Genomic DNA, 24980 nt, shown 5'->3' with positions numbered 1-24980 from the left:
TACTGAGTGGGCAGCAGTGGATGGAGAGGGAATCAGGGTTCTGATGCTTCCAGCATGAGGGATCTGGAACAGGATGCAGCCAGACTGAGTGCTTTGTAAGGATAACTGATAATGAGATCATTTACAACTTCAATGGAGCTTGTGAGAATCTGGAAGTGTTCATGATACTTGACATTGTTGACCTACATACACTTTGAAATAGTCCTATCAGAGAGTTACCATTCTTGTCCCATTTTACACACAAGAGAACCAAGATATAAAGAATTAAATGTACCCTATTCAACACAGCAGAGTTAGCAACACAAAGAGCTACAACACACAGCCAGGCTATTTGGCTTCAGCCTTAAAATACTATATCTTAGCTGGGTGTGGTGGTTCACATCTATAACCTCAGGCCTTGGGAGATAGAGATAGGATAACAAATTTCAAGGCAGCTTGAGCTATGTAGTAAGACCCTGCCTCAAAATTCCAAGCTTAGGGGGCTAGAGAGATGGCGGCTCAGTGGTCAAGGGTACTTGTTGCTCTTACAAGCACAAGGATTCAATTCCCAGCACTGACCTAGTGGCTCACAACTATCAGTAACTCCAGTTCTAGGGTTCCAGTGCCCTCTTCCGACCACCACAGACAACAGGCATGAACATGGTGCACATCCTTACATGTAGGTAAAACACTCATACACATAAATTAGAAAGAACCCCACCCCATCTTAGTGCTGCCCAATATTCATGAGGCCCTGAGTTCATTCTCTAGCACCACAAAATAAGAATAAACTGGAAAGTCACAATAACAGTGAGAATAATTGGCTTCTCTGCCTATGGACTGAGTATCCACATTCCTATGTACAAATCAGAACACTGGGTCAAACAGTGTTTATTCAATGTAAAGTAACCCCAGCCCCATGGGGAAGAAAGTTCCAAGGATAATAGAGAATAATACAGATTAAATACCCACCCACACATTTGCATTCTTACACACACACACACACACACACACACACACACAACCATACATCCAAGTTGTAGCAGTGATAAACGCCTGCTTCTCTTCCAGCCTGAGTGACAGCTGGTAGGACCTCAGAGTTTAGAGGTGGGGCTCCAGGATGGGTCCGATAGCAGCAGCCTTGTTCCTCCATGCCCCTGTCTTGCTGGAGGTAATTGGGAGTTGGGTGCAATGCCTAGGAGGTAGTTGGCAACTCTTCCCCACTCTGCCGCAGACGTTTCTTGGCTCGGATCTCATTCATGGCCTCTTCTATGGAGCGAGTGTCCCGCTTGTTGGCTACGGGCACTAGCAGCAGAGGGGAGAGTGGGCAAGACCTCAATCTCTGCTCCCCTCCCCCAGCCACGCTCTCCTGCCTCCCAGTTCCCACCATGGCTCACCACAGCCATAGGTCTTGTTGGCCTGTAGCATGTGGGCTGCATCTTTGGCTGCTCCTTTGCCAATAAGGTGGCTATACTTGTCCTTGTAGTCGCTGGCAGGACTCACCACCGCGGGTCCCTGCTGGGCTGCCTCCTCCTCCTGTTTCTGAGCCAGCTCCTAAGGGCACAGAGGTGAGGCACCTGTGCTCAAGTCCCTGACCCCAGCTGGCCTCTTCCAGGTGATGTTTACAGGCGCCAGGGCCTGCAAAGCACAGCTCACCTTTAGCTTCCGTTTCTCCTCAGCCTTCTGGGGGTCCCACTCCTCTCCATGACGGTAGGAGTCCAGCTCTTCATCTGAGGGTGCAAACTCCTGAGGATGAAGGAAAAAGCAGAATCAGAAGTCTCGGTATATGTACGACCTCATTCCTCTTCCTCCCTCAGGTAGCAGGGACAGGCAGAGAGGAGAGGGAGGAACCGAGGCCTTTACCTTTTTGAAGATCATGATATAGCGACAGTCATCATCTTCTCCAAAGGAGAAGGATGTGAGGCCTGCCACTTCTACCACATCATGGAGTATGCTCCTCTCTATCTTGTTCATAGGCTGGAACTTTTTCTTGATCTGTCCACTGTCCTGGATGAAGTCGGACACCTCTTTCTCCATCTTAGGAGAAACAAAAGGGGGACATGAGATGATAGCTCTACCCGAAACTCTCCTGGGCCAATGCCTTTCACACCTCCCACTGCTTTCCCAATTCCCAAGCCACTGGCTTTTAGTTCCACTTCTCTGGAGACGCTGTCCATACAGCCAAGTCCTCAGTCTTCCAACTCTTACTGAAAGTCCTTCCAGAAGCTGCCTTTGATCTCTCCAGTTGTTCTCACCCTTTTACGGAACTCCACTTTTTGTTGTTTGTCTTGCTCTTGTAGTTTCTTCAGGCGGGCAGCCTGCTCTAGGGTGAGAAAGGAAAGCATGAGGCCGGAGCATAGGTAGAGAGTTGGTCAGGCTTCAGAGAATGTCTGATAACCACTGGAAAGGGTTATGCTTGGACCATGAGTGGGATTAGTGTTGATTTGCCAAATATTCTCTGATGTTCCCCGTGAAACAACCTGACACTGTGCTAAGCCTCAGAGAATCAAGATGGCTGAAACACTTTCCCCCTTCCAGAGCTCAGTGTGGTAGGAGGCACAAAGGCTAGAATCATACACACCCCACTTATCAACCCTACAGAGAGTCAATTAGCATTCACTTAATGCCCAGGGTATAAAAGGAACTGTAAGGCACCCAAGGAAGTGAGAACAGCCTCAGTGCCAGGTTTTCCAACTCATTGTCTACAGGCAAGAGGAAATGATCTGGTTTTATAACTCTCTATATAATTATTATTTTGGAGACAACATTTCACTATGTAGCCCTGGCTGGCCTGGAACTCACTATGTAGACCAGGCTAGCCTCAAAAACCACAGGCACCTGCTTGCTTCTGTCTCTGGAGTGATGAGATTAAAGCACACACTCCCACAACCAGCTTTTAATTTCACATATACTATGTATATATTGGAGACATAGGGCCTGTCGCTATGTAGCCCTGACTGTCCTAGAACTCTCTATGTAGACCAGGTTGGCCTTAAACTCAGAGATCAGCCTACCTCTGCCTCCAAGCGCTAGGTTTAAAGGCATGCACCACCACCACCCAGCAAGCTTCCTATACGTATAGCGCTCCTCCAATACTTCTAAGGCCAGGATGATGCTGAAGTGGCTCATCTGGTGCCCGTCTCACCTGTCCTGTTTTTGTCAACTTGACACAAGGTGAGTTATCTGAGAGGAAGGAACTGTAACTGAGGACACGCCTCCATAAGACTGACCTGTAGGCAAGTCTGTGGAGTACTGTCTTGATTAACGACTGATGTGGCGGGAGGCAGCCCATTGTGGGTGGTGCTACCCCTGAGCAGGTGGTCTTGGAGTGGCTGGCAAGCCAGTAAGTAGCACTACACGGCCCCAGTTCCTTCCCTGACCTCCTTCAATGGTGGACTGTGGGTGGAACTGTAAGCTGAAACAAACCTTTTCCTTCCCAAGTTGCTTTTTGTTAAGTTGTGTTTTAGCACAGCAATAGAAACTCTAACAAAGACAGGCACTGGTACTGGAGAGTGAACTATTCTGACAGGCCTGGCCATTTTAGGGAGCAGGGATTACTGAGGGACTATAGAAGAAATTTGGAACTTTGGGCTAGAATGCCCATTAAATGCAGTCTTGGTGTTTTATCACAGCAACAGGCACCCTGACTAAGATATCACCCTTTCTTTGGGGAGGGGACAGGTGTCCAAAGTTAGTGAAATAAACTCTTCTCTCTTACTGAATGTTCTGCCCCTTCCTCAGATGATCCCCTCTGCCCTTAGTGGGCAGACATAACTTTTTAAAAGAGGAACACTGAAAACTGAGGGCAGGGTCTTATACTAAAGATGAGCGCCCTGCCACTGAGACACAGCCCCAACCACAAAGGTAGTGCCTGCCTGCCTTCTCTCCGTACCCACAACTTTGAGACTGGATCTCATTCTACATCCCAGGCTGGCCTCAAACTTACAGACCCACCATACTAGCCTAGGATTGCCTGATGTATTGAGGCTTGACGCTAGGGCCTTCCACATGCTAAACAACATTTCCAGCCCTCAGACTACCTTAACCTGGTCCCTTACCCTGCCTGTCTTCTTCCATGATATTTGTTTACTGCCTCTTTCTCCTGATCCTCAGCTTGAAGTGCCCCTTTCCCTCTTTTGGTATTTCAAAATTCTAGGCTCACTTCTTCCACAGGGCTGGAGTCCCCAATGTGGCACTGAAACTTCCTAATTACACCATGCCTTCATATGTTGTTCCTTCTAGTTGGAATGCTTTTCCTCCTCTTGCAAACATCGATTTCTCACTATGAGTCAAGACTTCTTCCTGTAGGTTCCAAGCACATTCACTGAAAAAGGCCTGCGTTTTTGTGTCCCCTCTTCCAGGTTATAAGCTGCTGGAGGACAGAGATCCTGTTCACCTTCTTCTGCCCAGTTATACTATGGGGCCCAGGGCCTGACAGACCCGAGGCTCTCACCCCTCTGGCTTCACTGCCTTTTTGTGTGTGTGTGTGTGTGTGTGTGTGTGTGTGTTTGAGACAGGGTTTCTCTGTGGCTTTGGAGCCTGTCCTGGAACTAGCTCTGTAGACCAGGCTGGTCACGAACTCACAGAGATCCGCCTGCCTCTGCCTCCCGGGTGCTGGGACCAAAGGCGTTCGCTACCGCCGCCTGGCTGGCTTCACTATCTTGACCATTCGTTGTTTTCTAATTGGTTTTCCAGGCTTTTCTGCATTTTGGGAGATGGATTAAGATTATGCTCAAGAACACAGGCTAAAAATGTGACTAAGAAGTCACAACTAGGTTCCAAATTCAGCTACTTAGTAACCTGAGACCCCAGGCAAATAGCTTAAGACCCCTATTCTGTCAGCTGTGAGCCATTCATCTGAACATAAGTAATTCCAACTCCTGTTTCCTATTAAACTCTGCTTTCCTGGAGCTTCCGAACGGACTTCATTCTCTTTAGCGAGTTACCTTTTCTTTAGTGCCCAGCTCATTTCAAAAAAGCCTGGGACCCCCCTCTCCATCTCAACCAATCTCTTACATATATTATTTCTCTCAGAGCACTTAATTGGTTATTAAACTGTCTGTAACTTTCTTGATAGGTATCTTTGGCTCCACAAGTTTTGAAAATAAGAGACTACAGATAAATTTAACAGTCGTCGAACATTTTGAAGGCATCCTGCCTGTTCTGCCTCCTTTGGGCAGTTGGGGAGCAAGTGCCAGGTGTGAGACTTGTCCATGGCCAGGGCCACCTAGTTGGGAGCTGTGTGCACCCAAGGCTGTCCTTCTTCTAGGGTCCTTCATTCGCCAGAGCATGAACCCCAGAGCATGAACCCACACTGAGTAGGCCTCTTCGGGCCGCGCCCTACCCTGGCTGCCAAACTCCAACAAGCTTTCTGGTTAGCTACTCAGCACAGGGGGGGCAACGGGCGAATCGGAACCTGCGATCCATTCTTAACCCTCCAATCAGCATCACGATCCGGTTGGGCAGCACAGGAATTTAAGGATATAGTTAGGGAAAGGCTGTTGAATAGTATGAGGGACTGGGTTAACTCAAGGAGGAGGGGCATAAAGAAAGGACCCAGCTAGCCAATGGGAGATGCTGAGGTTGAGGTAGGTCAGAAGGAAGGAGAAACAACACTTGGGAGGTAGAGCTTTAAGTTGAGCTAGCCAATAGAGGGGAATAGATTGTGGATGGGCGTGCCCTGAAGCTAATCGTAATAGAACTGGAGGTACATGGGACCGATGCGATGGATACAACATCCTCCAATCGGAAGAAAGGCATCCTACTAATCAGAGCTCGCCAACAGCAGACAGGCGGGCCCGTTGGCCAATCGCAAACAAGGACTGCAGAAGGCCAGGACGGGAAGAAGAGGCAGGAGGCAGGAGACAGGCTGAAGTAGCCAATCATTGTTTGCAAAGAACAGCGGGCAGGTCGGCAGGCCTTTTAGGGACTCTGAGGGTCTCAAAAGTGGCCTGTGAGGGTTTTTTTAGGGCAGGAGGTGGCATTGTTCAAAGAGGGAAGAGTGTGGTTCCAAGAACCGGGCGAAGGTATGCGGTTGTGAATTTGGGATCCTCACCTCGGGCCTTGCGCCGACTCTCCTGGTCACCGAGGCTTGGTGGCTTCTCCATGGAGCTCAGGATGGAGCCCAGTAGGTCCGCCATCTTGGGAATAACTGAGAGGGGGCGGTGCGTCTTAAAGGGAAGGGCGAAATGCCTTTAAGGCCGGAAACACGTCGGAAGCGAAAAACCGCGCTGCCCCGCCCCGCTTAAGGCTGAGAGCCCAGGCCCACCGACTTGCGTGGCGATCTTCCCGTCCCGCCCCGCCCCGCCCCGCCCCCAGCAGACATAGGCCGGAGGCTAGCTGGTGCAGAGATGTTTAATGGCAGTTCGTATAAACCAAGCCCATGCACAAGTAGAAAGTGCTCGTGGAGCCAGCCGGGGGCCCCCGCCGCGCCAGGGAACCAGACGCCCGGCCGCGCAGCGCCTTAAATAGATTCTTCACTATACTCTGTATGTTACAGTATGTACAAACCCCTCCCCACGGGAGCGGGACTCCGCCTCGCGATCCTATGTACACCCCCTCCTCTTTGGAACCCGAAGTGGGTGGCCAGAGTCAGGGTGACGGGGAAGACAAGGGCCAGGAAAGGAGAAAACAGACGCAAACATGCGGAGTCAGGGTGGGGCAGTCACCCCTGAAACACGAGGGCGCGCGCAGCGAAGGCAGCGGTGGGGACCGAGGCGGATACATTCATCATAGACTCGTCGAACAAATAAATAAGGCAAGTCAGGAAGGTCCGAGTCAGGTGCAGGCAGGAGCGGGGTTATGGAGAAGGTGCAGGCAGGGCTCCGTAGGTCACAGCTGAAGATGCAGATATGTGGGGCATGGGTCTTCTGGAGCCAGGGACCGAAAGAGGAGGCACGACCAGAAGGGAAGGAAAGTGTAGGACTAAGGCTGGGGGGACGGGCAGGGGTTCTACGAAGGGCTCCCAAAAAAGGTGAAGGAGAAAAAGCTGCCGACAGGGGGCTCCCCTAGTCCCGAAAGCCTTCTCCTTGTTAAGACAGCCCAGGAGCCCCCAGGGTGTGGAGAAAGGCGGTGGAGAGGTCAGGTGGCCAGTCCTGGCTGGGGCAACCCTTCAAGCTCCTGGTTCTGCTTCAATTCCCTCATCCTGCGGAGAGACAGAGAGGAGTCAGAGGATAGTGGTGGATAAGAAAATGTGGCAGGGCAGAGGTCCAGGAAGGTAAGGGATTAGAACCTGTGTCGGCAGCGCCGCAGGAACCTCATTATTTTCCGGGCTGCCTGGTCCTGCTTCTTGGTGAGAAAGGAGCCCCTGGTGGAAGAGAGAGACCTCACAGAACTCGGGCATTCCCGGTCTCCCACCTTAAGACTTTGGAGGGAAAAGCAGGCCGACAGACAGGCAGGAAGAGATCAGAGTGGGCATTATCAAATAGGTAAGCAAGGAGCTGTAGAGGGGTGGTCCTTACTTGCTTCGGGCTGGCAGGGGGCCTGAGGGCCTGTGAGCAGGCCCTGGCCTGCGGCGGTAGGAGCGGTAGTGCTGCTGGATAAGTACAGCCGCTCTGCGGCTCTGCTGAAACCGCTTCTGTTCATAGTAGCTTCGGAACTTGCTCTGAATGAGAATGGCCGCCTGAGTCATTTTCTTATAGAGTGCAAACTGCAGAGGAGAGGGGACAGGAGCTGAAATGGAGGGACAGAAATCCAGACCCCCGAAGGTCACCCATAGTTAGGTTGATGCAGATCCCTTTCTCTAATCCAAACTCACACCCAGGTCTCATGCCTAATACCTTAAGTGCAATCCAGGTCAGCTTGTGGAGAGAGAGGGGAAGTTAGGGCTCTCAGCACAGGGACTTGGTTAGACTGGGTAGATGTGTGTGTTGGTGTACCTTTGAGAAAAGACTCTAACCTGCTTGTACTTCCGATAACAGCGCTGGATCACAGCTGCGGCTACCTCCTGCTGCTCCTTCAGCCTCCGGCCCTACAGGAAAAAAAAAAAACGAGGCCTCATCTCAGCATCTCCCTGCCCACCTAGTAGACTCTGGACCTACTTCTTCCTCCCGAAGTCCCCTCCTCAAAATGTTTGTTTTTTACATTTATTTATCTTGTGTGTATATACAGGCATGCCTGTGTGTGGACATCAGAAGACAACTTGAGGAAGGCAGCTCTTCCACTGTGAGTTTCAGGGATCCAAGTTAGGTTGTTAGGCTTGGTGACAACTACTGGCCCCCTTGGTTCTTTCTTAGTCCTATTTAGGGCCTCTGAATGGCTAACTTACCCTGAGACCCTGGCTTTCTGACCTTGTACTTTCGGAAGGCCGTCTGGATGACTCGTGCTGCCTCATACAGTTCCCGCTGCTCATGATCTGAGAGTGTCAGCAGGGCAAAGTCACTTTCCATCTTGCCACTGGTAGAAGCAGAGAGGAACTCTGCCCAGGAAGGTGCTGGAGGGATAGCCAGACGACCCCGCTCAAAGGGCAGTTCACTGTGAGAGATAGGGAAAAGCATCAGGGAGCATCTTAAATCCCTCTTATCCCAGCTAGAGGTGGCTATTGAGGGCCCGTCCTCAGCAATAAAATGTGAAAAGAGTGGCTCTAGAGTTCATCACCCAGCTCAGGTCCCTTCTCAAACTCCCAGGGCCTCCACCAGGATGGCACTCTGGCTATAAGCAAGCCCACTTCCTCCCTCCCACCCTTCTCTGAAAAAGAATCTGGAGGCTTTGTTCTGGGCTGGTCACCTAGTAGGGGCTGAGCTGGGGAAATGGTCCACATTCTCCAGGTAACTGGCTAGCCAGGACATGGTCTCACTGAGCCCCACGGTGCCTGCCTGCTCCCTCGGTGAAGCTGCAGCTTCAGGTAACCCCGAGAAGTCCTCTCGTTTAATCCGCTCTGGTGTGGCTTCGATGATCTGCTTGGCTAGTGAGATCATGTCCACCTGGATGAAGGGAGATGCATGAACTTTCTGGGGCCCCAACTACCGATGTTCCAGTACCGCCTATGCTGTAACCTTAAGTCCCTGCTCCCTCATCTTCTTTCTAGACACCACTTCTTTTCTGCTCACTAATTCTGAACTAAAATTGCTCATTCTTTCTTTCTTACTGATTCCCTCCACACAGTTAAGTTGTGGACAACATAAGATGTGAAGGATGAGGATCTTAGTACCCTTCCTAATTGCCTACTGTCTCTCTTGGATCTGCTCCATTGCTCCTGACCAACATATATCTTCACAAGTGTAGCCCAAGCTTATGACTCTACCTTCAAATTTCCACCACATAACTCTCTTGTGAATAGCTAGCTAGCTATGAGGCATATGGTACTTCCCACTTGGTCATACTCCATTTTTGTTTTTTATTTTGAGACATTGTCTCATTGTGTAGTTCTGGCTGTCCTGGAACTCACAGAGAGCCTCTTGTCCCTGCCTCCTGAGATGGAGTTTTGATTTTTGTACTTAAACTGTTCCCTAATTATTCTCTGCCTTTCTAAAGCCAGTATATCCACAGGTCCTATCATACACCTTTAATCCCAGTACTCGGGAGGCAGAGGCAGGTAGATCTCTGGGTTTGAGGCCAGCCTGGTCTACATAGTGAGTTCCAGGACAGCCAGGGCTACATTGTGAGACACTGTCTTGAAAAAAATAGAAAGAACCTTTCCCTTCACGGGTCGACAGGTGATAGCAGCAGTACAATTCTAACTGAAGATAAAGATACTTCCCAGAATCCTCAACCTCATGACTGCTGAGTACTCAGTCTGGAAGGAGCTAAGCAAAGGGGTCCTGTGCCTATACTCAAATAGTACATGGTCTTAATTCTGCCTCATGGAAATCTGTCTCATCCCACCTCTGTACCTCTCTCCATTCCTAGCCTTTATGAACCCAATCCCATCAATAAATAGTACCGGGATCACATCCACAGCTGATGGGCTATCAGCATCCTCTGGAGGAGCCCCATCCTTCTGGGCTGGTGGGGGCCCAGGAAGGGAGAGGACAGACTCTTTGGAGCTTGTGGCTTCATAGTCCATGAGGAGTAAGGGTGTCTCGGGGGCACCAGAAGAAAGCTGGCCTGGGTTTGTCTCCATAGTAATTTCAGAGGCCAGCAGAGGAGCAGGGGGTGGACTGCCATCTGGGGCACTTGAGTAGGCCGATGTGACAGAGAAGGTGCCATCTGACAGTTCTGAGGGTGAAGAGACGCTGCTCAGACCTGAGAGAAGGGCAGAATGGGTAAGGAGAGCAGGAGCAGCAGGCTACCCTCATCTCTTACCTCAGCTGTCTCAGCTCCTCGGTCCTTTTTAAAGACTCGTTTTTATTTTATGTGTGAGGTTTTTGCCCAAATACAGGTCTGTGGTGAGCTACCCTGTGTTGCTGGGAACAGAACCCAGGTCCTCTGGACTAGCAGCTCTCCAGCACTTTCCCTGCCAGTTCTTGGCCTATTACCCCATCCCTCTCTCTGTCTCCCACCCTTTGCTTTGGGTGTGTTTTGGCCATATGCCTCTGAAGGGACCCAGACGCAGCTCTCACCGGTGTCTGGGCTAGAGGAGGGTGGAGATAGAGCAAGTGGGTGCTCGAGTGAAGGCTCCTGCCTCTGCAGTTCCTCAAGGCAGCGGGCAAGGCGCACATGACCCCGAGAATGAGCCACAGATAGGGGCAGACGGCCCAGAGAGTCAGGAATGCTCAGCGCTTGACGGTTCCAACAGAAAAGGAGCACAGCAGCCTCCAAGTGTCCCAGAGCACAAGCCCACATCTAGGGAGAGGAGGTGGAGGTGAGGCCTCTCCTTTACAGGTAGCCAGTCCTCAGGCCCTGGCCCACCCTGGTATTTCCCTGCTTTCCTCAAAGAATCACTCCTTTGAAGCATCTATTCCCATTGCTTACTGCACTGAGGAAACTTGGAAACAACATCCTCACCAGAGGGGTGCAAGAGAAATGGTCCACGTTGAGTGGGTCAACCTCTTGCTCTAAGTCCAAGCTTCCAGTTTCCACACTCCTAGAGGTTAAGGACCAGAACAAAGCCCAGTTAGGAAAGAAAAAGGGGGTGGGGGTGGGGAGAACAAAGTGGGGCAGCAGAAGGACTGGAAATGACTGTCAACTTAGTTGGTCAAGAAGTCGTGTCATAAGTCAGGATTATTAGGAGTCTTCCAAATGCCAGTCTTCCCAAGTGCACACCTTTCTATAGGACCCTAATCCTTCTAGGCAGGGATCCAAGTTCCCACCCTTTGGTGCTTCAGTCTCAATAGCTGCCCAGTGCCCCTACTCCCCAACCCACCCCCAGCACTACCCCAATCCTGGCTGTCCTGCTCACCGCCACTGGCTCAGAGTCTCAATGAGTCGAGCATAGCCCTGGGCAGCAGCTAGATGCAGAAGGCTCATGCCTCGGAAGGGGCTTCCATGGATCAGACGTTCGGCACCTCTCCATGTGGAACGTGGGATCATGCTCTCTACCAAAACCACCACACGTGCCTCGAAACCAGGACCCTGGCCTTCATCCTGCAGTACACACACCCACATGCAGATTTATGCATTTGGTCCCTGCTTTTTAGCTTCAGCTTTTAGTTCTTGTGTTCTCTCTCTCTCTCTCTCTCTCTCTCTCTCTCTCTCTCTCTCTCTCTCTCTCTCTCTCACACACACACACACACACACACACACACAGTTCCCAGGCTCTCATAGTGTAAGTCCCTATGTGGCCTCACCTACCCCTAAACCCCTCAGCTCACTTCTGACAGTTCTGGAACTGACCATATACTCTGCTGCCCATGTTGTGTGTCCATCCTAGCACTGACTGATGCCATATCCACATATGGTTTTCTCCCGAAGGAGCCATCATCTTTTTTTTTTTTTTTTTTTTTTTTTTTTTTTAAGGAGCCATCATCTTCTCTGAGCTCCCAGCCCTTTTCCTTCAGAGACTCAAAACCCACAGTTCTTAGGCCCACCATTCCTGATTCCTTCCCCTCCCTCATCTTCACCTCTACCCCTCAGATCAGAAACTACCCAAAGCCTGTCATGCTAAGGGTACCCAGAATAGTCAGCCACTCTTGCCACAGAGTGGGGGTAGCAGCAAGGTAATATCAGGAAGAGGGAAGAGTACTGGCCGATGAGGCTGGGGATAGGTGGGTATGGAGTAGCATATACTAGAATCACTCTCCTATGGAGATTCTGTGTTCCCCATTGTAGACCACTATAGAAGTACCTGAATTGGAGGAGCCTCTGGACCCTGGCCAGGTGCCTGCCCAGCTGCTGCAATCTCTGCCATCCGCCTCTCCATTTGCTCCAGCCGCTCCAGGATGGACATCCGGAACTGACTGTCTGTGGGATGGGCATGGGAGGGACAGGATCTAGGTGAGCTAACAACACTACTTGTTGTACTCAAGATCTGGGGGATGAAGAATGGGATGATCAAGCCTTCTCTTCCCCTACAAATCATCCTCCTTACCCACTCATCTACATAGAACTTACCAGGAAGACTCAGCTCTTAAACTAGGGCTCTTAATCTCATGCATTGACTAGAACCAGGATTAAGAACCAAGGCTGTTTCTTCCAAGACAGAGATGTCAGGAATTTCCCAATGCCCATCCGGTCCTCAGCTAATCATGCCACATATTGGCATGTCCTCCTCCAGCCTTTTCCTAAACAGAATGTACCCTAAATTCTTGTTCCAGATACTACCTTTGTCCCCCATGATGGGCTGAAGTACTCCAAGGTCCCCCTTCCAGGTTAACTACTACCCCCAAAGAACTTGAAGACTATAGTTTGAAAAGCACCTCCTACTAGCAGGTCCTTTGCAGCTGTCCACAAAGGATGGTTGGAAAGGGAAGGTGACAGAGATGGACAGCCATGTTCATTCATCCTCCCAACTCCCTACACAAGTCACACACACACACAAACTATATCTGCTCCCTCTTGAGATCAAATAAGGACAGGGAAAGAAAGTGAAAGGGGACCTGAGCCTGGAGAAAACAAGCATAGAAAAATAGTGAAGACTGGGGATGTTCCACAATGCCATGATAGAGGGAGTGATGAACAGAAACTCAGATAGAACATATCCAGGAAAGTCTCAACCAAACAATTAGAAAAGAAAATAATCTTGACCAGATAGAGTTCAAGGAAAGCTGGGAAGAGAGGAGGACCCAGCAGAGAGATGGCACAAAGATTAGAAAGGGGTAAAAAAAAAAAATAAAGTGATGACCATCCAGAACAGGACAAAGCAAAACTGAGAATGCTAGCTATCAAGGTCCAAAGATAGGCAGATTAAAACCACAGACGACCCAACACACTCACCGAGGCTGTATGACAAGTGTGACCGCCCCTCCCCCCAAGAGGGAGGCAAGCAAGAGTAGGAACAAAAGCCTCTCAGAGGAGGAGGAATGGCAGGAGACAAGAAAACTAGCAGGGATGACAGTATAATTGAGAAGAACCAAGAAGCAACAGAGAAAAGTAAATCTTGAAAAAGCAGCAGACTCAGGAGAGGAAAACAAGTAAAAGGAGCAGAAACAGGACCAACTAAAACACAGATGAGTATATGATGTATGCATGCCTGTATGGGTAAGAGAAGACAATTTAATAATAGCAATGTCAATAGTATTACACATTTCTATTTTACTCTATGTGTTTTCTGTAATTTTCAGCAATCCTATAATGAATACATCTTTACCATCCAAAAGAAAAACATAAAAATAAATGACCTATAGGTTTTTTTTTTTTTATTTTAATTCTTGTTTTATGTGTATGAGTGTTCTGCTTGTATGCATGTTTGTGCACCACTTGTGTGCCTGATGCCCAGAGAGGCCAGAAGAGGGCATCCAATCCTTTGGAATTGGAGTTGCAGATGGCCGTGAGCCACCATGTGAGTGCTGGGAATCAAACTTGGATCCTTTGCAAGAGCAGTCAGTGTTCTTAAAAACTGAACCATCTCAGCCCAGCAGGGCAGTGGTGGTGCACGCCTTTAATCCCAACACTTGGGAGGCAGAGGCATGCAGATCTCTGTGAGTTCAAGGCCAGCCTGGTCTACAGAGCTAATTCCAGGGTAGGCTCCAAAGCTACACAGGGAAACCCTGTCTCAAAAAACCAAACCAAAACAACAACAAAACAAAACTGAACCATCTTTTCAGCCTGAGAGGTCTCAAACTTGAGGTCCTTCTAACCCAACTCCCAGAGCAGCTAGAATTACAAGTATACACAACTTCTCCTTGCTCAACTTTATATTTATTTAATGATGAGAAGGGTTAGGGTGATTGGACACTTATCTTCTGACCTCTGTGGATACATAGACACATATGTAGGCAAAACACCCATACATATTTTTTAAAAATGACCAATACCAAAACAAACAAAAAACAAAAAGATAAAATATTTAAGAAGCCAATGGTGGTACACTTTTAAATCCAGCACTTGGGAGGCAGAGGCAGGCAGATCTCTGAATTTGAGATCAGCCTTGTCTACCCAAATTCCAGGACAGCCAGGGTTACACAGAGAAATCCTGTCTCAAAAAATGAAACAAAACAAACAAAAAATACCAATGGAGCTGAGTGTGGTGGCACTTGTGTGTGAATCCCAGCACTCTGGGAGGCAGGAGCAAGAAGATGGCAGCTAGTTTTAGGCTAGCTTCATCTACAAAGAAGTTCCAAATTAACCAGGACTACATAGTAAGATCCTTTCTAAACACACACACACACACACACACACACACACACACACACACACACACACGAGAAAAAGTAGTAATAGTGGGCATTAATAATGCCCCTGAAAGATAGGGGAAGCATGTTATACTCAAATATGTCATGCTTATGCTTAAGTCCTTAGGTCAAAGGGCTCAGTACTTACCATCCAGTGACAACCAGTCAAGTTGTGTACTAGGCAGAGACAGGAATCGGCGGGCTCGATACTCAAAGAGCACAGAAGCAGAGAGGGGCCCCTCCCGTCCTGCCACCTGCAAAGACACCAGCCCTACTTCGTGGGCTGGGGAGAACCTGTCAGGGAGAAGGGCCCTTTGCCTGGCTCCTTTCCTGGCTGATCAGCTGTATCAGAGCCAGTTAATGATAAGTCTGTGTTTCTCCAGCCCCCTTGCTGTGGGTCAAGAGACCCCTAGCTTCAGTGTGTAGCCTTTGCACTCATAGGGAGGGGAGACTATTTATTCAAGAACTTAATACTGTCTATGGACCAGAGAATTCCTGGCTATAGACTCTGAGTTAAGGGTATTGCTCAGCAAACTTGATGGTGTTTAACTCTTTTAGTCCTTTGGACTGAAGTTCAGAGGTCATGACCTTTACTGAAATGCAGGAAAAGGAAGTTGTCTGTTAACCAGCAGTGTCCAGTAAGAGTCTCAGTGTCTATCACCCGGAGGATAAAAACTCAACCTCAAGACCAGGGCCTGAGACTTTTCTCCCAATTACCAGCTTCTCTGGTCTTATTTCCCCTTCCCCTTCATACATGGTTGACTGAGGCTGTGGAGACCAGGAGAGAATATACTCCTAAATAACAATACTTCCAAACTGGAGTACCTCAAAGAAGGCAACTGTTGAGGGCTAGGTTGCAGGGAAGGGTGGTACCAAAAGTCAGTGAAGTCAGTCTAGACCAGTGCTGTCCAGAAGAACTTTCTACAGTGATGGGTATGTTCTACATCTAAACTACTCAGCATGGGAGCGCTAGAATGTGTGATGGTTAAGCACTTGAAATATGGTCAGTGTGCCTGAAGAAATGAGTTTTAAATTCTATTTAATTATATTAAGTAGGTACATATGGCAGATGAACTTTCTCTCTGGGTTGCTGTAGAAGACCCTGGCTCCAACTAAGCTACAGAGACAGCATGAACATTAAGCGATCCCTTTGGCCAAAGAACACAAGGAAGGTGTAGAACTAGCTAAGATCTTTGGTTAGGTAACAGCAGACTTCTTAGATCAGATCCTAGATTTGCTGGCACTAAAGCCATGCTCTTCTCCCTGCTGAGGGCACTGGGCACTCAGCCTCAGGGCTAGAAGTGGTCTTTGTGCCTTCAGAATAATGTTACTTGTTTCCACTGCTTCCTGGAAGCCTGGAGGCCCTCACCCATCCTAACTGTCCATAGTGACAGTCGCTTCCCCTATAGTTCCCAATCTCCATACCAGGGCAGTAGCAGCGTAGGACACCAGGCTGGACTAGTGAGGCTGGCACTGCGATGTGATCAAAGACACAGGAGTAATGCTCTGCGGCTTCTGTCCAGGGGCCTGTGATGAGCACCTTGACCCCACCCTGCAGACAGAAGTCAGACAGCCACTTCACTGGAGCTGGGCTTTCAGTCACTCATGTTTTTAGATCCTTAGAAATTAATACTATATGGCAGGCCCTGTGCTAGAGTCTGGGGGTTCAATGATGAACAGGACCAACCTTTTTGCCAAGTAGTTATTTATCTCATCAGAACTAATTTTCTTTTTAAAAGGATCTCATGTAGCTTAGGTTGGCTTCAAAAGTACTAAGTAGCCAAGGATGGCCTTGAATTCCTGACCATCTGGCTTCTGTCTCTTATTGGTGTGAACCACCCTGCCCAATGAAAAACCTGTCCCCAGTGCTAATGCTCCAGCCCAAGGCCTTGTATATGCTAGGCAAATATTCTACCATTGAGCTACATCCTTAGCCCTTTCCTAGAATATTCTGACTTTACTAAGAAACAGAAATCAGGACCTCTCCTAGAGTATCAGTCAGATAACTGCCATCAGGAAGTTGTGTTGTGGGTCCCTTCACGCTACTGCAATTCCCCATTTCCCTCTAGAAGTGGAACTTCTCCACCGCTGAGCACAGACTTTTTGCTGTCCAGAATCTGAAGTCACATCTCATTGTATATTTTCCCTCTGTAATTAGTGGCCCCCGTGGCCCCCCACTTAAAATAGTCACCAAGAGAATGAGGTCCTTGGAGGGGCTCTCGAAACCACAATAACAAATGGAAGGGAGACAGGGAAAATATGTGGATAAGGGCTATTAAAATGAAAACTGAGAGAACGTAGATCATAGACTATGAGGGATGAATTAATAAACCTCATTTTTGAAAAATCTGAAAACAAATGGGAGAAGAACCCAAGACTCACCTCTGGGTAGGACCACTCTGGGGAAAAGTCTGTGATGGTGTTAAGAGCAGGAGAGAGCTGGGGGGTTGGGGCAGGGATGCTTGGAGCTTCATCACTGATGAGTTCTCCCATAAGGTCTGGGAATGATGAAAGACTGAAGGGCTCTAGCTCACTGGTGCCACCAGAGCCCCCGAACAAGGCTTCTCCTCTTGCTACCCTGCCTGCCGGCTGCAAGGCGGCAGGTGAGGAAGGGGATGAAGGAGGGGGCGAAGGTACAGGTGGCACAGTTCCCTGGCCCTCGAGCTCCTCCCCACTATCATCATCTTGGATAAAGAACTGGTTTCCTCTTCTCCCGCTTGCTCCCAACCGTGAGGGGAGACCTCGAGCAGCTGCCTGGGGCTCCAGGGCAGCTGCAGGCTCCAGGGCAGGACAGGGAGTGTGAGTGCCCTCTGCCTCAGGGAAGTCTGGATTTACTCCTTGGCCCCCTCCATATGTCTGGCCCCTTTGGGGACTGTTGAGAAAACGATCAGGGTCAAAGGCAGGGCTGGGAGGAGCTGGTGGAGCAGAAGGTTCAGAACCTACCACCACAGCCAAGCTCACAGGTCTAGGTTCAGCCTGGGGAGCCAAGTGCCTGGTGGGTGTCAGGCCCCCAGCACGCTGCTCTAGTCCTGTCAGGAGGAGGATGGCAGTGCCTCCTCTTGACGAACCCCCTCGAGTGGTAGGAGGACTAGGTCTGATTTCTAGGGGTTCTGCAAATCCTGAGGAGGAGGAAGAGGAAGAGGAGGAAGATGGGGAGGTGTGTGCCTTGGGGAGCTCTTGAGGGAGAGGCGCTATGAGTGGTGGAGGTTCGGGGGGCTGGGAGTGGGATATAGATGCCAAGGTTAAAGCCCGGGGCTCCACTTTGGGAGAGATGATGCGGTGTTTCGTGCTACTGCATTTGTGGGTAAGGCTCCCGGAACCTGGAATGGAGAGGAGTAGGAAGAAAGAAAAGGATGTTGCATCCTTTTCCAGCAGTCCCTTCTGGAAGCTGCCCCACCCCCCTCCAAGTAAGTAAAACTACTGTGTAATACTGATTATGACCACTGGGAGGCATCAGAAGTGAGTCTCCCCTTCTCCCTTCAGTTTCTCCTCAAAATAAACGGGACTAGAGAGAGGAACAGAGCAGGGGAGGAGACCTGGCTTAAGGCAGTAGCTGAGAGCAGAGGGTAAAGGCAGAGCAAAAGGACAAAAGAATCAAGGGGTCCTAAGGAAGCCCAAAGCTAAGGCTGAGTGTAATTGGTGGTGTGGGGTGATACGGGGCAGCAATTACTGAAAGTAGGAGGTAGGAAAGTTATGGGCTGCCAGGACTGTGGCTTATACATTTCTGGGGCCAGTGCTGCTAGATGGGAAGTTCCTTGCTCATCTGGCCCATCTTCCTGGACATACAAAGACTTGCAAATTAGTATGCAAATTCCATCAAGGCAGTTGTTAAGCAATGTGGCTAAATGGGAAAAGAGTTCCAGAGTCTGGCATCTCTTACCAAGGCCCCCACTACAGAGACAAGCATGGGTACGGGGTGCTGGCTTGGTTGGGTGGGTGTCCAGGATCTGCTGCACCAGCTGTTCCACAGAAAATTCCTCTGACCCATTCCCACAGCTCCACTTGATGCCGTGAACTACAGGAGATTTGGGGGAAACACTATGAGACTTCCAATGTACCCTGGCAGCTCCTCTAAAGCCCTGGCATGCTGAACTTAAAACTGCTCAGACACACAGCTCACGGCTGTCTCTCACCCCCTCTCCATACTCCACATCTTAGACTGTACGTACAGTCTCAGTGTCTAGCGTCCAAACAGGAAAGCACCCTCCTGGCTCAGAGAGAACTAGTTACCCAGAGGGTTTACTTGGGCACGGAGGAGCCCTAGTGCTTTTGGGAAGCTCCACTCTCCCTCTCCCTTAGAGCATGATCCATTCTTGTTCCTTACACATGGGCTTTAGCTGTCCCAACAGCTCCTCACGTGACCACTTCAGCCACTCCCTCCGGTCACTACTGATGGAACAAAAGATGGGGCTACAGCCCTTTCCACAATCCTCCAGGGCTGGGACGTTCAGGTAGTGCACAAGGACGATGTCAGGGTTCTGCGCACAAAGGCACACACACAGCCATGGGGCTAGGACTCAAGGGCTTAACTTCCTATCCTCACTTTCTTCCAAGCAGCACCTCCAGTTCTAGTCACCCCCTTTCTGCTTTTCCCACCCCAAACCTATCCCACTTCATCTTCTCAGACCCCATGTTCCTCAAAGAGCCAGAAATCTGGCTCCCTGAGTGTGTTCTCAGTTCTTACCTGGAGCAGCCAGTAGCAGCGCCGATGGAATGTGGGGACGATGGAAGAGTGAACGTAGCAGCCATAGAGACACTGCCAGGAGACAGGCTGGGGTGGGGGGAGGGCTAGTCTGCTCCCCAACTCTTCCTCTGTTCAGTCCCTTTGCAGGAATCCCAATCTTTCCACCAGTTCCTCTTCAGCCCTCTCCCTACCCCAACCTCCCCACTCCTTCCAAATGCCAGCAGGCCTTAAGTCATGGTTAAGGGACAGAGAGAAGAGAACAGAGGAGCTGAGGGGTCTTATAAAAAAGGGCCCAATCTGAGGTATGGGGAAAAAAATCTAAGGGCAGAGAGGAAGTGCAAAAGAACAATGGTTTGGGAAAAGAAACCTGTGTTTAGAACATCACTACTTGGACCCCTGAGGGAAATGCAAGGGTCGTGAGGGGACTGTACATTGGTGCCATAAAGCTGGGTCGTGGGGGGCCAATAGGAAGCTGAGAGTGAGCTCAGCAATCAGTCAGCTGGTCCAGAGTGATGAGAGAAGACTGACTGAGCAGGAGAGGCAGACAACGTCCCCAAACCATGCCTCGGGGACTGGAGTGTGGGCAAGGGCAGATGTGCGGATATCTGACACTCTTACCTCCATGCCCTGGACCTTGAGTTTCATATGGTCCTCTCGGGTGGTCTTCCCATCCTTCCGCTTCTTCCAAAGGTAGCCATCCTTCCGGTATTTCACCTTCTTACGATTGTAGAGAATAATGGAGCCATTCTGAGGCCTGGAAGGGCGGTAGGTTTGAGTTTTGTGAACATAGCCCAGGATTCCTGTTATTCTCCAAACTGGAGAATCTTCTCACCTTGTCTTTGGGGCACAAGACAGCCACTCATCATGTTTCTCAAAGGTGATCAGGTAGGATGCGATCTCCTGGAGGAGAGGAAGCACTTGGGTCATCCCACCTTGATCATTGGCTTGGGGCCTCTGCACAGGTGGCACCTACTGTAAGACTCTTCCAGTATTTGGACCAGCAAGGTCTCACAACTCTTAAGAACAGCAGGTTCAGGCTGGAGAGATGGCTCTGAGGTTAAGATCACTGGCTGCTTTCCCAGAAGACCTGGGTTCAATTCTCAGCACCCACATGGCAGCTCACAACTGTTTATAACTCCAGTTCCAGGGGATGCAACACCCTCACACAGAGAAACAACCAATGAACATAAAAACAAACAAAGAAAGAAAAGAACAGCAGGTTCTATCTCAGATGAAACTGAACCTCAGGCTGGGGATGTGTTCCAAAATAGAAAAAGACAGTGCTTGTTTAGCATGTGCAAGGCCCCAGGAGCAGGAAAAAACCCAACCTAACCTCTTATCTCTCCAACCCTACTGGGGCCCATACCATGGAGCCAGCTTCATGTTTATCCTTTGTTCATATTAGGTATTTTCTCTGTGACCCTTTCTGAGAAAAGTCATTGACAAGAACTCCAGCTTCTCTCTGACTTCAAGGCTTTCAGAAAAAGTATTAATTCAATTCATACTATTTACTCAAATTCAACCCACTAGTCCTGCCAGATGGGCTCACTGGTTCCTTCCTGAACATTCCTCCAACCAATTACATCTTTCATGTTAGTGTCCTACAAGCCTAAAGTACCATGTGAATGCCTCTCTATGTTTGGAAATCTCAAATATCATACATGCTTCCCAAAAGCTCTGTGAAGCCCTGTTGCTTCTCTGAACTTCCTGAAGGTTCTAAAGCACTTACAATAACCATATGCAAACACACCCAATTTTATTGACAGTACACAGTCTCACTATATAACCTTGGCCTGCCTTGTACTTGATATATAGACCAGGCTGGCCACAAGTGTGTGGTAATCCTCTTGCCTCTGCCTCCTGAGTGCTAGGATTACGGATATGAACTATTACCTCCGGCTTTACAGATAATTCTAATACTGAATCAGTAATCATCAACCACCAACTAAATATGAGGTAATATGTATACAGAATATAAAGAGTATGTAACACAAGAACTGCCCCCCCCCAGAAGGTGGTAAAAAGCAGGGTCTCTGAGACAGATATACACCTGTCACCCAGCACTCAGCACTCAGGAGGCTGAGGCAGGAGGATCAGGAGTTTCAGGCCACTTTAAACTGGAGAAATGTTTCAGTCAGTAAAGTGCTTGCTGTCTAATGTGGACATAAACTCAGATCCACAGCACCCACGTTAGAAGCTGTGCACAGCCTGGTGCCTGGAATCCTAGTGCTGGAGAAAGAGAGACAAGATGGTTCTGAGGCTGGATGGCCAGCTAGTCTAGCTAATCAGTGAGCTTCACGATTTTGAAAGGCCAGTGGTGGTACACACCTTTAATCCCAGCACTTGGGAGGCAGAGGCAGGTGGATCTGTGAGCTTGAGTCCAGCCTGGTCTACAGAGTGAATTCCAGGACAGTCAGGGTTACACAGTACACAGTACACAGAGAGACCCTGTCTCAAAAAACAAACAAACAAAAAAGGAAGACTGTGTCTCAAAAAATAGGAAGAGTGAAGAGTGACTGCAGGCCAATAATGAATAAGGTCAGCCTGGGCTATAAGGCGAGACCCTGTTTAAGGGAGAAAAAAAAAAGCTAGACAGAGTAGCACATACCTGAAATCATAGTACTAAAGACAGGGAAGCAGGAGGATCAAGAGTTCAAAGCCAGGGCTGGGAGTGTAGCTCAATTGGTAGAAGGTTTATCTAGCATGCACAAGGCTTTTGGTTCATTTCCCAGAACCACATTAACTGGATTTGGTGACATACTTTTAGAATTCTAGCACTTGAGAAGTAGAGGCAGGAGGATTGGATATTTAAGGTCATCCTTGGCTACACAGTGAGTGTGAGATGTTCTCTTAGGGAAAAAGAAGGAAGGAAGGAAGGGAGGAAGGAAAGAAGGAAGGAAGGAAGGAAAGGACGGACAGAATAGTAAAAAAAAAAAAAAAAAGAGTTCAAACCAGTCTTGACTACATAGCAAGTTCAAGGCTAGCTTGGACAACATGATACCCTGTCCAAAACCCACCAAGCAACACACAGAAACAAACCAAATCACCTTTCTCTTCATTAACATCTATAATGATAGGAGATAGTGCATGTCAGATACAAAGCATGTTGCTCAATATGAAGAAATACTAAGCTATTGTTTTTATACCAAAGAGAAATGGACTCCTATAAGGTCCAAGTCTGTAATTCTATCATCCCCAAAGCCTAGATCAGTGCTTAGTAGTGAATGTCCATAGACACACCCCTCCAGCCCACTAGGTCTTGCCAGGCCCTAACCCCATGTTCCCTAGGAAAACCTCATTTGTATTCCACCGGAGCCGCTCTGGAGGCAGCAGGGCACATCGAGGAAGACACTCCAGCAGTTTCTTGGGGAGGAAGATCTTCAGGTGGTGGCTGTTCTCTAGAGGAAACAAGAAGGGAGGGTTTTGTTAGAGGCAGTCTGGAGGAAAGGGGCCAAATATAACCCAGAGCACCAGGGAAGACTACAACTAGGGCCAGAGAGACAGGGAGCAAAGGACAGCAGGAGAACATATAAGACTGTGCCCAAATTGGGAACCTGTTCTGAGAACTCACCAGCAACCTCAGTGGCGTCCTTGGTATTCATGGTGAGGGTTCCAGGGGGCAAGGTCACCCCCGGCCTGAGGGGCCGGGGGGAGGGGGAGTCTGTACTGGGAAAGGAGAGAACAAGGTCATGGAAGAAGCCCCCATATGAATTCATGATTAGGAGCTTCAGGTGGGGTAAGAGGTTATAGAGTTCAGTCCTGATTATCTGGGAAAGATAAGCAAAGCTGGAGTAGAATGTGACAACAGAACCAGAGGACAGAGATGAAAGAGGACCCAGGCATAAGTGCCAGGGACCAACACGAGTGAGGAGGCGAGACAGAACAGAATAATTGGGAAGAAAGGGAAGAGTGGGGGAGGCTGTCAGTGGCAGAGCATTCCCCAGGACAGGAAGCTGGGTCCTGCGTGTCTAACCCAGATTCTCCCAGGCCCTGCCCAACCTGAAGGAGAAGGTAGGTGAGGTCAGTTATTAGATCTTTCCCATTTAAAAAAAAAAAAAATCAAACAGAAAAAGAACTCAGGGAACATCTGGGAAGGGAGAGCAAGTCTAGGGCTAAGCGTGGTTGACAACCTGGACGCTGGAGGAAAGCAGATATACAAGCTGGGCCTTACAAGACACACCCCAGGTTCCTTCTCTATTTGATTTTTTTCTAAGGGGAAGGGCAGATGTGATAACTGACCTCACTTACTCTCTGACAGGTTGGTCATGAGCTGGGAGAATTTGGAGTAGACATGTTGGACCAAGCTTCCGGGTGGAACATTCCGGCTTTCCCTTGCAGCTAGCATTTCACTTCACCTCGGTACTCCTATATCCCCAACCTCCAGCCTACCATAGCCCTTCTACTACTGCTCTGGCTTCAGCCTGAGCCTCCGCCCTCTTGGCGAACAGATGGGAGCTGGAGGAGGCTCGCAGCGGGCTCTGCCAGGTGTCCAGGGATGGAGAGGGGGATGGAAGCCCATTCAGGATCGGTGGTGTGCAATGAGGCTAGGCTTGGGATAAGGAGTCCATCACAGGGTGCAGGTGCGCAGCCCTGGCTAGGCAGCTTGCCAGGGTGCAGAGCAGAAGGATGAGACTGCAGACCCGAGGGTGGTTCAGGTCTATGACACGCCTGGCGCTGGGGTGGGGTGCTCCCCCCAAAGGGGGCGGGGGTCCTGGGAGAATCTTCGAGGTGGGAGGGTCCCACCCGCAAACCCGGATGTTCTGGAGTAGCAGCTGAACAGAGTTCATGAACACCTGGCGGGCAAGGGGCAGTGCGGGAGCCCTATGCGGGGGTCGGGGGGACAGTTCCCGCACTCTCTGGTCCGTGATGGGGCCCTGCGCCTAGCGGCGCCCCCTGGCGCGGTGAAGGAGGACGGAAGCAGCAAGGTGGAGGCGTACAGGGAGGAGGGACGGTGGTCCCCGGCGCCGTGCTCCACACCCGGTCCGCGAGGAGCTGCGCCCCCTGGCGCGGGGGTGGAGAGGCGGGAGAGGCCCTGGCTCTTACCTCCCGGGGTCCCGCGGGTGACGGCGGCAGCGGCCATTCTACCCCAATCCGACCCCCCCTAGCGCCGGCTGACAGCGGCGTTCGACGTCAGTGCGCACGGGGCGGGGCCTCCCAATTAAGGGAACGGGGTCGAGAAGGGAACCTGGGGTCAGCACACTTGGGATTCTGGGCCAATGTAAGAGACACGTTGCAGGATCGTCTCTAAAGGGGCAAAAGCGCCGAGGAACTGGGATCTGGATGCGGAAGCTCGGGCGACTGATGTGATTGTGGGAGCATGAGGATGGGGCATGGGCAGAGCCAGAGCCCTGGAGGCGATGAAGGCTGGACCTGGGCAGAACTCTTCTTGCCTCGGGAGAGACTCTTCAAATTTGGGGACCTAGGACTGGCGTTGATAACGCCTTTAATACCAGTAGGAGGCAGAGGCAGGTTGATCTCTGCGAGTTCGAGGACAGCCTGGTCTACAGAGTGAGTTCCAGGACAGCCAGGACGTTTCACAGAGAAACACTGTCGAAAAAACAAAAAAAGAAAGGGGGGGGGCTTGAGGGGTATCTAGCTTGATTTTACTGTAACTGGGTCCTCAAGAAAATCAAAGGAGTCCTGTTTTTTCCATTTCCCCTTCATCACTG

The 24980-nt window shown here is 49.8% G+C and overlaps 2 protein-coding genes across 8 annotated transcripts; both read right to left on the bottom strand.

Moving 5' to 3' along the window:
• Positions 1-969: 969 nt before the first annotated feature.
• On the bottom strand, positions 970-6202 carry Spag7 (sperm associated antigen 7). The gene is made up of 6 exons (XM_051180129.1): positions 6035-6202; positions 2235-2302; positions 1843-2016; positions 1636-1725; positions 1377-1533; positions 970-1284 (listed from the first exon to the last, which is right to left on the bottom strand). The coding sequence occupies exons 1-6, from the start codon at positions 6117-6119 to the stop codon at positions 1175-1177; spliced, it is 684 nt and encodes a 227-aa protein (XP_051036086.1). The 5' UTR covers positions 6120-6202; the 3' UTR covers positions 970-1174.
• Positions 6203-6319: 117 nt separating this feature from the next.
• Positions 6320-24505, bottom strand: Camta2 (calmodulin binding transcription activator 2). Of its 7 annotated transcripts, none has more exons than XM_051180127.1 (23): positions 24355-24505; positions 22883-22977; positions 22606-22709; positions 20144-20211; positions 19930-20065; positions 19312-19398; positions 18952-19105; positions 18508-18642; positions 17010-17947; positions 16053-16179; positions 14776-14910; positions 12143-12258; positions 11258-11442; positions 10864-10942; positions 10479-10701; positions 9860-10161; positions 8704-8900; positions 8268-8451; positions 7877-7948; positions 7758-7778; positions 7440-7627; positions 7211-7285; positions 6320-7123 (listed from the first exon to the last, which is right to left on the bottom strand). In XM_051180127.1, exons 2-23 carry the CDS (start codon positions 22911-22913, stop codon positions 7060-7062), a joined length of 3621 nt encoding a protein of 1206 aa, XP_051036084.1. In that variant the 5' UTR covers positions 22914-22977; positions 24355-24505; the 3' UTR covers positions 6320-7059. The 7 variants fall into 7 exon arrangements, with proteins under 7 accessions (XP_051036084.1, XP_051036079.1, XP_051036080.1 ...); XM_051180122.1 differs by having other exon boundaries at positions 22883-22972; positions 24355-24433; XM_051180123.1 differs by having other exon boundaries at positions 19312-19383; positions 22883-22972; positions 24355-24426.
• Between the last annotated feature and the right edge of the window lie 475 nt (positions 24506-24980).

This window comes from Phodopus roborovskii, unplaced genomic scaffold (assembly GCF_943737965.1).
Source record: "Phodopus roborovskii unplaced genomic scaffold, PHOROB, whole genome shotgun sequence".
Taxonomy (NCBI): domain Eukaryota; kingdom Metazoa; phylum Chordata; class Mammalia; order Rodentia; family Cricetidae; genus Phodopus; species Phodopus roborovskii.
The sequence above is the reverse complement of the archived record's forward strand: the minus strand, read 5'-3'. Positions and strand labels throughout refer to the sequence as shown.